Source organism: Hypanus sabinus, chromosome 6, assembly GCF_030144855.1.
Source record: "Hypanus sabinus isolate sHypSab1 chromosome 6, sHypSab1.hap1, whole genome shotgun sequence".
Taxonomy (NCBI): Eukaryota; Metazoa; Chordata; class Chondrichthyes; order Myliobatiformes; family Dasyatidae; genus Hypanus; species Hypanus sabinus.
The window spans coordinates 170,193,333-170,210,806 of record NC_082711.1 but is presented as its reverse complement, the minus strand read 5'-3'; the positions used below and the strand labels follow the sequence as shown (position 1 = coordinate 170,210,806).

Sequence of the window (17,474 nt, the reverse complement as noted above, 5' to 3'; positions counted from 1 at the left end):
GTAGGACTGCCTTAGGGACTCCAGCTTTGGATTTTTCCCTCAGGGCTTACTCCCAAAGCCTTCTCCATGAATGGGTATAGCCACAAGGCAGCGGAGTTTTGAGATCAGAGTTTTCCTTCACCTAGATGAGCTGGCAACCACGTCTGACAAGCTCCATCTGCCCAAAGCGACTGGTTTTAAGATGCCAGTAGTCTGCCTTTATCCCTTCTCCTGTCAGTAGAAAATGCTCCACTGGGCTTAGTAGCTAAGCCACATATGAAGGCCAAGAGATGGACTTAATACAGTCTATTTGAGACATACACCATTGGGAGCATTTAATACGTAGTGGGAGATTATCCCCACTACCTCCCCCAACTCAACCAACCTTAAAGAAACTAAAGCATCTTGGGAATTATTCACCCATGTGCCTACAGCATGAAAAATAAATTTACTAAACTACTAGGATGAAGCTGTTCAACCACCAGGAAAGCCAATCACTAATAAAATGGAAGAACTTGTGGGTCCTGATGCTGCTCAACTGATTGAGTTGCTCCAACTGTTTTTTTGCCCTAGATTCCACATCTTAGGTCAGCCAGAACATGTGACAGACCATAAACCATGAAATATAGTTTGCACATTCAGTATCTAATCAGTAGATTGCAAATACAAGATAAGAAAAATCAAATTCTATTCATTCTGGCCACCAGTTTAAAGAAATCATGATTCAGGTGAAAGTCTAATCCCATCAACAACTTTTACCTCTCTTATTGCAAAGGAGAGTAACTCGCCGTTGTATTATTGAAAATATTCCAAATTTGTAGAGTTTCTCCTAAATTATCTTACCTTTGCATCATGCTATTCTAAAATTGAGCAAGCTAGTCTAACTTATACCCGGTTAAAATTTCAATCAGCTGCCGATTCAGATCATTTATTTATTGCATGTAAAAACATAGGAGGAGGCTATTTGACCTAACAAACAGTCCCAAAGGAAACAATCCTGTCTGATTCACCTACCACCCTACCAGCCTCCAGGTCCAACATATAATTCTCTGTAACTTCCGCCACCTCCAACGGGATCCCACTACCAACCACATCTTTCCCTCCCCCCCCCCCCCTTTCTGGTTTCTGCAGGGATCACTCCATAAGCGACTCCCTTGTCTATTCGTCCCCCCCAATCCCTTCCCACCGATCTCCTTCCTGACACTTATCCTTGTAAGTAGAACAAGTGCTACACCTGCCCTTACACTTCCTCCCTCACCACCATTCAGGGCCCCAGACAGTCCTTCCAGGTGAGGCGACACTTCACCTGTGAGTCGGCTGGTGTGATATACTGCGTCCGGTGCTCCCAGTGCGGCCTTCTATATATTGTGAGACCCGATGCAGACTGGGAGACTGTTTCGCTGAACAACTACACTCTGTCTGCCACAGAAAGCAGGACCTCCCAGTGGCCACACATTTTAATTCCATGTACCATTCCCATTCTGATATGTCTATCCATGGCCTCCTCTACTGTAAAGATGAAGCCACACTCAGGTTAAAGGAACAACACCTTATATTCCGTCTGGGTAGCCTCCAACCTGATGGCATGAAAACTGATTTCTCTAACTTCCATTAATGCCCCTCCTCCCCTTCTTACCCCATCCCTGACATATTATTCACCCCCCACACTTTTTTCTTCTCTCTCTGTCCCTCTCACAATCACTCCTTGCCTGTTCTTCATCTCCCTCTGGTGCTCCCCTCCCCCTTTCTTTCTCCTTAGGCCTCCCATTCCATGATCCTCTCCCTTCTCCAGCCCTGTGTCACTTTTGCCAATCAACTTTCCAGCTCTCAGCTTCATCCCTCCCCCTCCTGTCTTCTCCTATCATTTTGGATTTCCCCCTCCCACTTTCAAATCTCTTACTATCTTTTCTTTCATTTAGTCCTGGCAAAGGGTCTCGGCCCGAAACGTCAACTGTACTTCTCCCTATAGATGCTGCCTGGCCTGCTGCGTTCCACCAGCATTTTGTGTGTGTTGCTCGAATTTCATCAGCAGAATTCCTCATGTTTGCTGTCTGATTCAAGTTCATTTATTGATCTTATTTACATCAAAACATACACTGAAATGTGTCGCTTGCTTTAACAACTGGTCCAACCTAAGGATGCGCTGGGGCGGTACACAGGTGCCACCACACATTCCAGTGCCAACATAGCATGCCACCACTTTCAGCAGACCAACACAAGCAACAACAATGAAGCAAGGGCAACAAAAATAACAGCAGTAGAACAAGCCTGCTCCAACCTCAGGACAGGCCATCTTCAGCCTCCGGACTTCCAGTGTAAATTGGAATTTTCACACTTGGCAGGGGATAGGGAGACAACTAAAGCCACAAACTACAATAAAATCTTTCTTGACACATGGAACCCAGAGGGAAAAAAATGATTACCGTTAAGACCATATTCATGAGTCAAGAAATTATTTGCTGTGAACTATTGCACCTTGAAGCAACTTGTTAAGACAACATTTATTCTACCAGCTGCAGTAATAATGCAACTGGGAAGAAAGAGTTCTCCTCGAACCACCTTGAAAGTAACTGGGGGGTCAAAAGTAAATTATGCAATAATTCTAATAGTGATTAAAAATGATATTCTTGTCACATCTTAATCATTTTGGAAACAATGTGCTTTAATAGCTTGCTTTTATGGGATTTGGGTTTACCTGGTGGATTAGCTAGCTGGATGTGAAAAGTGATATCATGCTGCTTACAGAGTCAAAATAAAAACCTATCGCTTTACATTTTATGGCTAAATTCATTTATTTTGTGCACTCTACTTATGAACTTTCCAAAAGAATCCACAAAAGACATCTAGTTTGCTGCATTTGAAGGAAGAAGGTGGTAAAGTAGCCTGAGGACACACACTCAATGTTTTAGGAACAGCTTCGTCCCCTCCAACACAGAGTTCTGAATGGACAATAAACCCATGTACACCATCTTATTCTTTTTTTGCTCCTTTTGCACAAAATAATTTTTATATACACATTTCTTAATGTACTTCAGTTTATAGTTTTACGTATTGCAATGTACTGCTGCAAAACAAATCTCACAACATCTGCCAGTCAGTGATATTAAACCCTATTCTAATTCTGATGCTCTTGACTAAAAAAAATCATTAATCTGAAAGACCAACTCTATTCCTCTCTAAATGGAGACTTCCTAACCTGAGGATGCTGGAAATTCGGAGGAACACACACAAAATGCTGCAGGGCTCAGCAGGTCAGTCAGGACTGTTGAAGGGAACCAGCTCAAATCCTGTTTATTCCTGACATCCTCCAGCATTCTGACAGCATACAGTAGAGATTCCCAACCTGGGGTCCACGGTCCCCTCAGATAACGGTAGGGGACCAGGGCATAAAAAAGTGCTGGGAACCCCTGATCAACAGGTTTTTTTTTAATGGATAACTACTGCAGTCCAAAACCATACTCAAGTGGCTGCTCTCTGTATAAGAGGCCAGGTATTGGCATCATAGTTAAAGGAGATCCTACCCTCACATGGTCTAAAATCAGATTAGCATTAACCTGTGGGACTTTGCCTTTGCCACGACAGCAATATTGTTTACTTGTCCATTTACAATTAGATATGTTCGGAAACATCAACACTTTTATCTCATCTTTGTCCTGCCCAAAACTTAACACAATTTAATTTGATCAGAAGTACAAAGGTCCAAATATCTCATCCTTCCACTGCACCTCAAATGAACCAAAACAAACCAGCCACTTGGCTCACCAAACTGAACAGTGAACCAACAGACATGTTTGGAAAGTAAATGACCAGCAACATATTACCAGAAACATTACAGATGGACAATCCCATAATATTTCATTAACTAATAACTCATTTGAACTAGTCAATTGGGAAAAGCAGCATCCAATGGATCAGGGCAAAAAGCTTTGCAAGTCCTGCAGTATCTGATTGGGAACAGTAGTGGGCAATTAAACAACATCAGTGTCCTAACAAAACCAAAGATCAGCTATTGGGTGCTAAGAGAAAAGACTTCCATTGCCACGTTCAGGGAGAAATGCCAAATGAATAATCCAGGTCAGGCATCAGAGAGTAAAGGGTCCCATTCTTGAAACAATAACTATTTCTCTTTCCACAGACGCTGCCTGACCTGCTGAAATTATTCCAGCAGTTTTAGCTGCTATGTATCTCCAGCACCTGCAGTTTTTTGGCATTAAGCAATTAATCCATAGAGCCCTATTTCTGAGATCCCCATCAGCACAGAAACCAGTCTTCATCCAATTTACTCAGGCGAGATGAAGAAACTGTCAAAAAAACCTGGATCTGAAAACCAGATGCACCTTCAGCCTAGTTGCTCCTGTAGAATACTACCCAATTGCTCATGTACGTTCCATTCACTAAAAGATTAATTTAACCTGGCTAACTACAGAACACTCTACTCTCTATCATCAATGCGATACAAGCTATTGTCAGCTGCACAATCAAGTTGCATTTTACTAATAAGCAGCTCAGCAATATAGAGTCTGGGTTTTATCAGGCCCATTCAGTTAATCCAGATATATAAGATCTGGAGATGATGTTAGAGTGACACCCTTACACTCCATGGCATCATTTAACCTAGTGATGGTCAAAGACCCATAGGAAAAATAAAATCAATATCTACTAATAGGAAAATATTCCCTTAATTAATAAGAAAACACTGGAAAAACTTAGGTCAGGCGTCAAAAAGTACAAGGCCCCATTCCTGAAATAGTAACCATTTCGTTTCACAGATGCTGCCTGACCTGCTGGAGTCTTGGCATATAGAAAACCTACAGCACAATACAGACCCTTCAGCCCACAAAGCTGTGCAGAACATGTTCTTACCTTAGAAATTACCTAGGGTTATACATAGTCCTCTGCTTTTCTAAGCTCCATGTACCTATCCAGGAGTCTCTTAAATGACCCTATCGTATCCACCTCCACCACCGTCACTGGTAGCCTATTCCATGCACTCACCACTCTCTGCGTAAAAAACTTACCCCTGACATCTCTTCTGTACCTGCTTCCAAGCACCTTAAAACTGTGCCCTCTCGTTCTAGCCATTTCAACCCTGGAAAAAAGCCTCTCACTATCCACACAATCAATGCCTCTCATCATCTTATACACCTCTATCAGGTCATCTCTTATCCTCCGTCGCTCCAAGGAGAAAAGGTTGAGTTCACTCAACCTATTCTCATAAGGCATTAACCCCAAATGAGGCAACATCCTTGTAAATCTCCTCTGCCTTTCTATGGCTTCCAAATCCTTCCTGCAGTGAGGCGACCAGAACCGAGCACAGTACTCCAAGTGGGGTCTGACCAAGGTCCTACGTAGTTGCAACATTACATCTCCGTTCCTAAACTCAATCCCACGATTGATGAAGGCCAATGCATCATATGCCTTCTTAACCACAAAGTCAACCTGCATAGTAGCTCTTAGTGTCCTATGGACTCGGACCCCAAGATTCCTCTGATCCTCCACACTACCAGGAGTCTTATCATTAATATTATATTCTGCCATCATGTTTGACCTACCAAAATGAACCACCTCACACTTATCTGGGTTGAACTCCATCTGCCACTTCTCAGCCCAGTTTCGCATCCTATCTTGAGAAAGTAAGAAGGCATGGGATACAAGGGGACATTGCTTTGTGGTTCTAGAATTGGCCTACCCACAGAAGGCAAAGAGTGGTTGTAGACAGGTCATATTCTGCATGGAGGTTGGTGACCAGTGGTGTGCCTCAGGGATCTGTTCTGGGATCCCTACTCTTCATGATTTTATAAATGACCTGGATGTGGAAGTAGAGGGATGAGTTAGTAAATTTGCTGATGACACAAATTTGTTGAAGGTGTTGTGGATAGTGTGGAGGGTCGTCAGAGGTTACAGCAGAACATTGATAGGATGCGAAACTGGGCTGAGAAGTGGCAGGTACCTTATCAAATGCCTTGCTGAAATCTACTACATCTACCGCTCTACCTCCATCAATGTGTTTATTCACATCCTGAAAAAAATTCAATCAGGCTCGTAAGGCACGACCTGCCTTTGACAAAGCCATACTGACTACTCCTAATCATATTATGCCTCTCCAAATGTTCATAAATCCTGTCTCTCAGGATCTTCTCCATCAACTTACCAACCACTGAATTAAGACTCACTGGTCTGTAATTCCTTGGGCTATCTCTACTCCCTTTCTTGAATAAGGGAACAACACCTGCAACCCTCCAATCCTCCAGAAACTCCTGACCCACTGATGATGCAAAGATCGCCAGAGGCTCAGCAATCTCCTCCCTCGCCTCCCACAGTAACCTGGGGTACACTTCTTCCGGTCCCGGTGACTTATCCTACTTGATGCTTTCTAAAGGCTCCAGCACATCCTCTTTCTTAATAACTACATGCTCAAGCTTTTCAGTCCACTGTAAGTCATCCCTACAATCGTCAAGATCTTTTTCCGTAGTGAATATTGAAGCAAAGTATTCATTAAGTACCCCTGCTATCTCCTCCAGTTCCATACACACTTTTCCACTATCACACTTGATTGATCCTATTCTCTCAGGGCCTATCCTCTTGCTTTTCACATACTTGTAGAATGCCTTGGGGTTTTCCTTAATCCTGTCCGCCAAGGCCTTCTCATGGCCCCTTCTGGCTCTCCTAATTTCATTCTTAAGCTCCTTCCTGCTAGCCTTATAATTTTCTAGAACTCTATCATTACCTAGTTTTTCTGAACCTTTCGTAGGCTTTTCTTTTCTTCTTGACTAGATTTACAACAGCTTTTGTACACCACTATTGCTGTACCCTACCATCCTTTCCCTGTCTCACTGGAACGTACTTATGCAGAAGCTCATGCAAATATCCCCTGAAAATTTGCCACATTTCTTCTGTACGTTTCCTTGAGAATATCTGTTCCCAATTTATGCTCTCAAGTTCCTGCCTGATAGCCTCATATTTCCCCTTACTCCAAGTAAACACTTTCTTAACTTGTCTGTTCCTATCCCTCTCCAATGTTATGGTAAAGGAGATAGAATTGTGATCACTATCTCCAAAATGCTCTCCCACTGAGAGATCGGACACCTGACCAGGTTCATTTTCCAATACCAGATCAAGTACAGCCTCTTTTTCAGCATTGTCTGTAATTTCCAGCATCTATGGTTTTTGGCTTTAAACAGATAATCCATGGATGTAGGAGGCTAGAATCAGAATCGGGCTTATTATTCTGTACATCTATCCTGAACCCTATCATCTTCAACTACGCCCCCATTTGTGTCGTGAAATTTATGAACTTAGCAGCAGCTCAATGCAATACATAATATAGAAGAAAAATAAATAAGTAAATCAATTACAGTATATGCATATTGAATAGATTAAAAATCAAGCAAAAACAGAAATAATATATATTTTAAAAGTGAGGTAGTGTCCAAAGATTCAATGTCCATTTAAGAATCGGATGGCAGAGGGGAAGAAGCTGTTCTTGAATCACTAAATGTGCGCCTTCAGGCTTCTGTACCTCCTACCTGATGGTAACAGTGAGAAAAAGGCATGCCCTGGGTGCTGGGGGTCCTTAATAATGGACACTGCCTTTATGAGACACCGCTCCTTGAAGATGTCCTGGGTACTTCTGTAGGCTAGTACCCATGATGGAGCCAACTAAATTTAAGAACTTCTTTCGGTCCTGTGCAGTAGCACACCCCTTTCCCACCTCCTCTACCAGACAGTGATGCAGCCTGTCAGACGCTCTCCACGGTACATCCATAGAAGCTTTTGAGTGTTTTTGTTGACATACCAGATCTTTTCAAACTCTTAGTGAAATATAGACATTCCAGGCCACTACTGAGAAGCAATATCTATCCTGAACTCTATCATCTTCAGCTGTGCCCCAGTTTTTCTTCCAAGTGGAGATATTTGATGGGTAAGAAAAAGCACAAACTGCAGTTCTGAAAAAATGACAGGGTTAATATGCTTCATTATAATACAATCATATAATTGTCTCAGATAAAGTTGCTTACCTCCTGATTCTGAAATCTAACTTCATAAATAACTTAATTTCACTTGACTAGAAAATATTCTACCTGCAACCTTCAGCTGACCCACATCTTCCTTTAATGATTTCCCTCATACTGGTGTCTCTCTCACCCCTTCTCCTCATCCAGCCTCATGTCCTGCCAATCACCTGCCTCTGGTTGTGTACATCCTCCCCTTTCTCCTAAGTCAACTGTGCTCCATCAGATTCTTTCTTCTTCAACCCTTTACCTCTTCCACCTATCAATCACCACTCCCCCCAACCTAGTGTCCCCCATCTCCTGCCAACTTCTACTCCTCCCCCCAACCTTCTTTCTCTGGCTCTTGCACCATCCTTTCCAGTTTTGATGAAAGGTTTCAGCTCAAAACAGCAACTGTTTATTCCCCTCCATAGATGCTGCCAGCATTTTGTGTGCGAATATGATGCTGCCAGTTAGAGAAAGTGCGGCACTCTCACAAGGGCACAAGCATTCAAGATGGCGCATCACTGACCTTTCAAAAGCAATGAGATGTATTGCCAGCAATGTCCACATTGCAAAACCAGAATTCATGTTTACACACTGTAAAATTATTTTCCTCTTTTGCAAAACAGTTCACAAACATTATCTCCAAGTTTTTATTTTCAAACTTGTTTTGAACATTAGACAAAAATTATTTCTTTGCTTTGACGCTGGTCCAATGGACCCAGCTGTTTCCAATATATTAACCAAATGGCCATTCCTATTGCAGCCAAAACCGATGGTAATGTTCAGCTCAGAGGCATTACAGTCTTAAAACTATACAATCATTTATCAAATAGCAATCAATCAAGGAATCTTTATTATCAGAATAAGGTATATTATTATCGACACCATGAAATGTGTTATTTTGTGGCAGCAGTACAGTGCAATACTTAAACATTACATAAATAAATAGGGCAAAAAGAGAGCAAGATAGTGAGGTAGTGTTCATGAATTCATGGACTGTTCAGAAATCTGAAGGCGGAAGGAAAGAAGCAGCTCCTAAAAAGTTGAGCGCGTGTCCTAGATGTTAAGTGTCCTTCATGAAGGGTGCCACTTTCTTGAGGCATTGCCTTTTGAAGATGTCCTCAATGGTGGAAAGGATAGTGTCCATGGCTGGGTTTACAACCCTCTGCAGCTTTTCCAATCCAGTGCATTGGAATCCAATTTTGCTCCACACCAAATGGGGATGCAACCAGTCAGAATGCTCTCCAAGGGACAACTGTTGATACCTGTAGAGCCTTTGGTGACATGCCAATCTCCTCAATCTTCCAATGAAGTACATCTGCTAGACTGCCACCTTCATAATTGTATCAATATGTTAGTCCCAGGATAGATCTTCAGAGATGCTGACACCCAGGAACTTGAAGCTGTTCATCCTTTCTACTGCTGACCCCTTGATGAGGACTGCTGTGTACAGTATCATTCAACCATTTGAAATTAGCAAATTCAGATATACGTGTTTGTAAAATGACAAACTCTTAAACCATCACTGACCTTATTAACTCTGAGTGTCTCCCATCCACCACCATCAAATTCAGTTCTCTCATTCTGCACCTCCTGTATCTACCTCCTACCCCCTACCCAAGATAAACAAACCTACCTGTCCAGGTAGACCCATTGTTTCTGCTTGTTCCTGCCCAACCAAACTTATATCTGCATACCTCAACTCCATTTTATCCCCCTTGGTTCAGTCCTTTCCTACCTACATCTGTAACTCTTCACGTTCTCTTAATCTTTTCAATTATTTCACGATTCCTGGCCCCAAAATCATCTGATTTTCACTATGAATGTCCATCCCCCATCAAGAAGTCCTCAAAGCTCTTCCTCTCTGTCTCTGGAGACAGCTTATCTACTGATATCTTTTATAAACCCACATACTCACAACTACCTGGACTATACCTCTTCCCACCCTGTTACCTGTAAAAATGCCATTCCTTTTTCTCAATTTCTCTGTCTCTGCCTCATCTGCTTTCAGGATGAGGCTTTTCATTCCAGAACGAAGGCAATGTCCTCCTTCTTCAAAAAAAAAGGGGGCTTCCCTTCCACCACCATCAACACTGCCCTCACCCACATCTCCTCCATTTTGCGTATGTCTGCCTTCACTCCACCCTCCAGCCACCCCACCAGGGGCAGGGTTCCTCTTGTCTTCAGCTACCACCCCATCAGCCTACACATCCAATGCATAATTCTCTGTGATTTCTGCCATCTCCAACGGGATCCCACCACCATGTACACCTTTCCCTCCCCCCTCTAACTTTCTCTTTCCACGATTCCCTTGTCCATTCATCTGTCCCCACAAATCTCCCTCCTGGGACTTATCCTTGCAAGTCTCTACACCTCCCCCTTCCTTACCAACAAGGGCCCCAAATAGTCCTTCCAGGTGAGGTGACACTTCATTCGTGAGTCTGTTGGTCATCTACTGTATCCAATGCTCTTGATGTGACCTGTATATTGATGAGATCCGATGTAGATTGAAAGATCGCTTCGCCAAGCACCTAATGGAAAAAGCCAGAAAAAGCGGGATCTCCCAGTGGCCACCCATTTTAATTCTATTTCCCATTCCAACATCTCAGTCCATGCCCTCTCTACTGCCTCAATGAGGCCACACTCAGGTTGGAGGAGCAACACCTTATATTCCACCTGAGTAGACTCCAACCTGATGGCATGAATACTGATTTCTCAAATTTGTGGTAATTGCCCCCCCCCCCATCTCCTTCACCATTCCCCATTCCTTTTACCTCCCCATCGGTTCCCCTCCCCCTTCCCTTTCTTCCTTGGCCTTCTGTCCTCTCCTATCAGATTCTCCCTTCTCCAGCCCTGTATCTCTTTCACTAATCGACTTCCCAGCTCTTTATTTTACCCCTCCCACTCTCCTGGTTTCATCTACAACCTTGTATTTCTTACACCCCTCCCCCAACTTCTTACTCTGACTTTTCATCTTTTTTTCTCCAGCCCTGAAGAAGGGTCTCAGCCCCAAACATCGACTGTTTACTCTTTTCCAGAGATGCTGCCATGCCTGCTGAGTTCCTCCAGCACTGTGTGTGTTGGTTAGTTGGTTGGATTTCCAGAATCTGCAGAATTTCTCATTAGTGATTAAACTCATGATTTTTTTTTTGCAAAACTTCCAATGAAGCCAGCACATCAGCAAATGCAGCTCCAAGAAAATCCATGGAACTGTAAATGATGCCAAGTCATGTTGCATTTCATTGTGAAACAAAACTTCAATTAATTGTTATAAGTAGTTTTCGATAGCTATCCAATCACAGTATTAACAGGAAAGATTAAATGAAAATAAAAGAGGAGCTGATTCTTACATCTAGCTTGATAAAAAGTCAACTTCACTGGGCTATAAAATAATCAATAATCTAAAACACTCAAAAGTATTCCAAGCAGCTCTGCAATAGTCAATTATTTGACATAGTAAGTGTGACAACTCATGTACAACCATAAACCATCCAAGAATTACCTATCATAATGCAGGAGATACCTGGAACAAATCTTCTGCTCCATGTGTTGACAACAAACAATCTCTAACTTTACAATAGTTGAATTTATTATATGTACACTTTACTACAATGGTAACTGCTGTTTAAAATTACAATTATGCCAGAATTTTATTTTGTAATTACAGAGCCACTTCCATCAATTAATGTAACTGAAGATTAAAATTCTTAATGGGAAGAGTTATTGTAAATATGGAATTTTATAATATAAAACAATTTTTTCACATTCAAAGTATTTCAAAATATTTTAAAATATCAATTCAAAGAAAACAAAAAAATTCAAATTGTGCACATCTATTAGTTGATGAACGTTGTTTGAAAGGAAATATGTCAGTGTGGTCTATTGAAGAAATGTTGAAAAATACAAGAACACACTCAACAGTTTAGCACTTCTGAGTGGCAATGATCTCGACCGCACTGTTCTTGCTCTCTGTTTGCACTACTTATTTAATTTATTTATACATGCAATGCATTCCAGTTAATTGGGAGACATCAGAACCAGTACATTTTGGCCCAATTAAATGGCTGCCCCAGTTAGCCGTAATTTCATGGAAATAGTTTAAAAAAGGTACAAAAAATGCAGAACAAATTAGAAGAACACAACCAATACTACTACTGTACTATATATTAGTTCCCAATAGTTATTGATGGAGGAATTTATCCATTGTACACTGCTGTGTTCTTTTGATTGAAATTTGATGGAAAATCAGTGCACACACCTAGTGCAGATGATAGACTGCCTTTATACAGTACTTTCCATGATTACATCCTCCAATTCTTCACTTTCATTGTTAACATTCAAGATGATTGTTGATACCTTCGAATTCTTTGTAGTTTCTAACTTGAAGTAATGAAATTGTTTCATTTTACTTCCCAGACCTTTCCAGCACCTTCAGGCATTCATGCTTGAAACCGCAGTGAGCAAAACTGTTCCAAATTGTCTTACTGCTTATTTCTCATCAACTATCAGTAACAAAAATCATTTGCTTTTGAATACAAACACATGCAACTGACACTATTTAGAAACTATTCTCTCTACGCACAATGTAATGTCTAGTTAAGCAGCATAGAGTCCCAAATAAACAAAGGAAATCCTGGCTATTTCTCAATTACATTTTGTTCTTTAAGCGCTGTCCCAAATAAAATATAAATATGTATTTTTTATTTGGGACAGATTATATAAATATATATATTTATAAGTGTGTGTGTGGCAAAGGAGGAGTGCCAGGGGTGGGTGGGGGGGGTGCAGGTGAGACACCAGGCAAGGTCATTTTATTCCAAACAATTGGTTTATTGATCATTACAGAATGTCTCTCTGGTGCTTCCCGCTCCCCCCTCCTTTTCCCCCCATGACTCCCCTCTCACTGCCCCCTTCCCACTCTTAGACAACAACAGAAACCCATTTAAAATCAGGTTATTCAATACTCACATATGTCATGAAATTTATTGGGTTTTTTTGTGCAGAAGTACAGTGCAAAACATACTGTGCAAGTCTTAGGCACCCAAGACTTTGCAAAGAACTGTACGTACACATGATACACACACAATAAACCTGACCCTGAGCACTAACACTAACAAAACACAGGTCATCTGAGCTACAAAGCTACACGCACTGAGCCCTCCAACCTGATTAGCTAGATGGGCTGTGGAAATGGTGTAAAAAACGATACACCTTCCTCAAATTGTAAATCCACACAGGTTCAAAAACCTGACTATAATCACAGTGAAACTTCACCCATTAATTAATAGCTATTCAAGGCACCAGATGCTTATGGAATTTATACCGAACTTGACAATACCCTTTGGCAAAATATTTGCAAGAGAGAAAAATTACATTTCCTCACTGAAATAACCACAATTTTATGCTGAACTTTTCGATAAATTAAGCTAAATGGATTGCAGTGAAAGTCACAACAGAATGGGCTGCCATTGCTACAGTTTTAAAGGACTATTAACCAGCTATTATCTTGCTTATAACTTTTAATCTGATCAAACATGTTATCACATATTAAATTGAATAACAGTCAACGTACAAAATATCTAAACGTTGAAAAAAACTTCAGTCAGCTCAATACACAATTACTGAAAATTGTTCTGTTTCATTGTCTCCAACAATCTATCATAACAATCCAACAATCTGTCATAAAGACAATGACCCAGTCTAGATTCCACTAAATTATAATGACTTTGTTGATCCAATTCGCTCAAAGCTGGCAAAACAATCACAAAGTTGATTCCATTTTATGTACCTATTTCACTCATCCTAACTCAAGTTTCTGGAATCTGCTCCCCCAGCTTTAAAAGATGCACTCGCTGCCTCATCCAGCTAAAACTGGCCTAGGCCCCAAATTATATTAGTCACCACTGCAAATTTCAACTACTAATATTCATTTGCAGGTCAGAGGAGGCTGTAAAAAGATACAAGGCTAGCATTAACTACCAGATATCATTTATTTATATGACCATGAAACTGGCTCCTGTGTGCATCTACAATGGGCAAATGAATCTGAGTCGAAACTCAAGGATACACAAGATCCATTTTAGTCACACTTTGCAGACAGATTAACAACATTACCCACAGTGAAAAGTCTATGCATTTCGATACGACAGGGTAATAAGTATTCAATATAGAAATGCATAAGCCATTTGATCAAATTCAATGCAGAATAACCTTAGCTGACTATTGAGGCAGGGGACGGGTTGGGAAGCTGAGGTTCGGATTCAACAAAAATGAGTGTAATAATGTTTAAATTTCGTAGTTAAGTCTAACGGGAACTACAACAAAAGCTTCACATCATCTCTGGGGAAAAAAATCAACATTGCAATAGTAACTGTATTGACCGGGATGGAAAAGTACAACAATTAAGATGAAGCAAAACACAAGTTTAAATCCAGAGGGGGAGCACGGTGCCCCTATTTGATACAAACATCAGAAGTGTCGCTCAGAAACACACGGAGAGGTGGTGGGAAGATTGCGTGATGTTCAGAGAGCTGGAAGGCGAGCACTCACACTTCCATGTGGGAATTTATTTTTCTATGAAACAAGTGGGATTAATGATGATCAAATGGAAGTGGGAGTGGGGTGCGGGTTGGAAAATCACCCTGCTCCTGCTGCCGGGATTCCTGAGAGCCAGCCCCTGGAGAGCACGGAGGAGGGCCAGGCCTGGCTCTACTAAAAAGCCACCCACCCCCCCGCCACCCCCCAGAAAGCAGAAACAAACGGACAACCGATTCACCTCAGAGAACATTCAAACCGCGCAATTGCGAAGGAGGGGACCAAAATAAAGAATGCAAGTCATTCCAAGCACTCCTGGGCTTTACAAAAAAAAGCAATCAATGCAAACAAATAGCACACCTCCAGCTTAAAGATCAGTCTTACCTGCTCATCAAAACGCGTTATGACGGCTTGAACCCATTCCACCGGCTTATGAGCCGCCATGCTCGGCTTTCCCCCCCCCCACCCCCCCAACCAACTCCTCCTCCCCCTCCCCCTCCCCTCTCTCTCCTTAGGGTGAGCCCACTGATTGTTGCTCTTCTTGTCTAAATCCCCTCCCTAATTCTATGTTTTGTTTTACACCCCCCTCCCCCCCTCTCTCTCACTGTCACTGCGCTGCTATCCCTCCCCTCAGCCGTTCCACATTCACCAGGACACGGCGGCCATGACACTAACCGGAAGTTTGATTTCTTCCCCCCACCCCCCCTCTCTCGCTCTCGTTGGCTCCCATGGTTGGGCCTGACGCATGCGCGCACGCTCCAGCCTGTTCATTAAGAAAAGTATGGACAGTTACGTCATCGCCCGCCAAACCCCGCCCCCTCCCCTTTCTCCCTACTCCAGCTTGCACCCCTGTGCGCATGCGCACAGATTCAGGCTCGCTTTTTTTCAATGGGGAACATGAAAAGTGGTCAGTTTGAAGCAATTGTATTCTGTTCTCCCCGTTTGTTATTTTTGATTGTAGAAAATTTAATAATTGTTCATTTCTACTTATTCTACTTAAAGTTGCAGGTGTGTCTTTTTAAAACTAGGTATACATATCAAGAAAATTGTGACAATAATATATGCTGGCAATATACGACATCTCTGAGGTTCTGAAAAAGATGAATTAACATTTTGGGTATATGTTTTCCATCGGAACCAGAAACTAGGAATCTATTTTTAAAATAAAAATAGTTTTGAAATAAAAATCTATAAACCTTGCTCTGTTATATAAAGAGGCACCTGTTAATCCCGAATCCTTGTCCTAATGTTGATCCCACATCAAACTATCTTAAGCTTGGCCGGTTGTTTTGTTACTGTTTGAAATATATAAACTGCCTTTCTGTGTGTCTGGATTGAAGGAAATATCTCGACCTCTGAACTTTAAAAAAATGGAAAATAACAATTCATGCTGTTGATATTTGGTGACTTTCAATTGAGATAGTTCGTAGAAATTATTTACATTTTTGAGAGTGGAGGGGGTATATGACAGTTCAGGTATTACCACAGTGCTAACGCTTACGCGAGACAGGGATCTGCTTTCCGATATTCAATGACCCTATCTAGAAGGGCACAAAACCGCTTTATTTTAATTACTGATAAGCAATGTACAATTTACTATCTGATCTAAAAACTACAGTAAGAGAAAGGGAACTACAACGTCCGTTTAAATGAAGATAAATAAATCTTCCGCACTGCTAAGTAAAGTTTTGACGTGTTGCTTTGTGGCGTGTAGTTTCATTTATAAGAATACTCGTGTTTCTCCTTCGCATTTCTCCAAATTAAAACGGCTTTATTCTCGTATCATCCTCAACATTAAATGATCCCGCCACACTAAAACGTGTAGAAAGTGAGGGGAAAGTGACATTTCCCCGCGGAGGGAGATTTACCCGCGTACCCTTCCGAAGTCTAAAGCGGTGAAAATCTAGTTCACCTCTGTAGTTCATCTGAGACCGTAATAACCTAACGTCTCCTCCAGAACATGAGATCTGTAGGTTTTTTTGAAGCTGAACTGTACCACAGGTGTAAACCGAGGGACTCTGGGGAGTTTACAAATTTCTCATTTGCCAGAGATGTTAAACCTGATTGTGGTGGAAAATCAGGGGATTCTTTCACTCACTTGCACAACTGACTTTATGCTTCCCATCAATTCCCCCCCCCCCCATCCACACCTTTACTGTTCTCTAGTATAGAGAAAGGCGCGAAGAAGGAGGGGGAGCTCAAAGAGGGAGAATAATACCAAGCAGATTATACAAAGGCAGAGGGCAGAGATAAAATATGTCACATAATGATGGATGGAGCACCCCCTCAGACAGTTCTCCCTACAATTGCTGATAACTCCGTCATGCGTTTCAGGGAATTCAAAAAAAAAATCTCGAGGGGGTCGGTAATCAAGAGTCATTTCCCAGAATAGCTGTGCATAGGGGGAAATGAACAGTAGAACTCTACACTTTAAGAATTTTCCGCACATAGTAAATGTTTGAAAAAGGCATTTCGTGCCTTGATTCTACCATTCCGTTTGCTGACATAACCACTTCTTGCAATTGCTTCCAGCAAAGGGGTAATGAACTTGCGCCGAACAACTCGAGGCAGGACAGAAGTGGGCATGGGAAGAGCCGAGACACACTGCAAAGTAGCCCCGGCTTCTCCACCGTGCCTTACCGGGCAGCAGTGATGTCAAAGTGCCCTGACCTCCCCATTTTGACGGAGTTCAGCAATGAATTGCAACCAATTGAAATAACAACTCACAAAAAAAAACAGGTAGGATTGGACGTTCAATGCCAATCAGAATTAGGTCCGGAATGCAGTTGCCGAATTATCTTTCATCCTCTTTAAGGAAAAATTGCCGTGTTTTCACCGTCCACGTCAAATGTGTTTTACCTTGAAAAGTGCAGCTCTCTCAAATTAAGCACGATTCCCGTATTGAATACTATAAACGGAATTTCGGGTTCCACATTCGGACGGTGCAGGTTCACGGTATTTTCT

General features: G+C 41.8%; 1 protein-coding gene across 10 annotated transcripts in view; it reads right to left on the bottom strand.

Moving 5' to 3' along the window:
- Positions 1–14,960, bottom strand: part of nf1a (neurofibromin 1a) — a 357,260-nt gene extending 342,300 nt beyond the window's left edge. For all 10 annotated transcript variants that reach the window (XM_059973505.1, XM_059973509.1, XM_059973507.1 and 7 more), the window contains exon 1: positions 14,895–14,960. In XM_059973505.1, the coding sequence (XP_059829488.1) occupies positions 14,895–14,954 (60 nt within the window). In that variant the 5' untranslated portion in view covers positions 14,955–14,960. The remainder of the gene's footprint in view (positions 1–14,894) is intronic.
- Between the last annotated feature and the right edge of the window lie 2,514 nt (positions 14,961–17,474).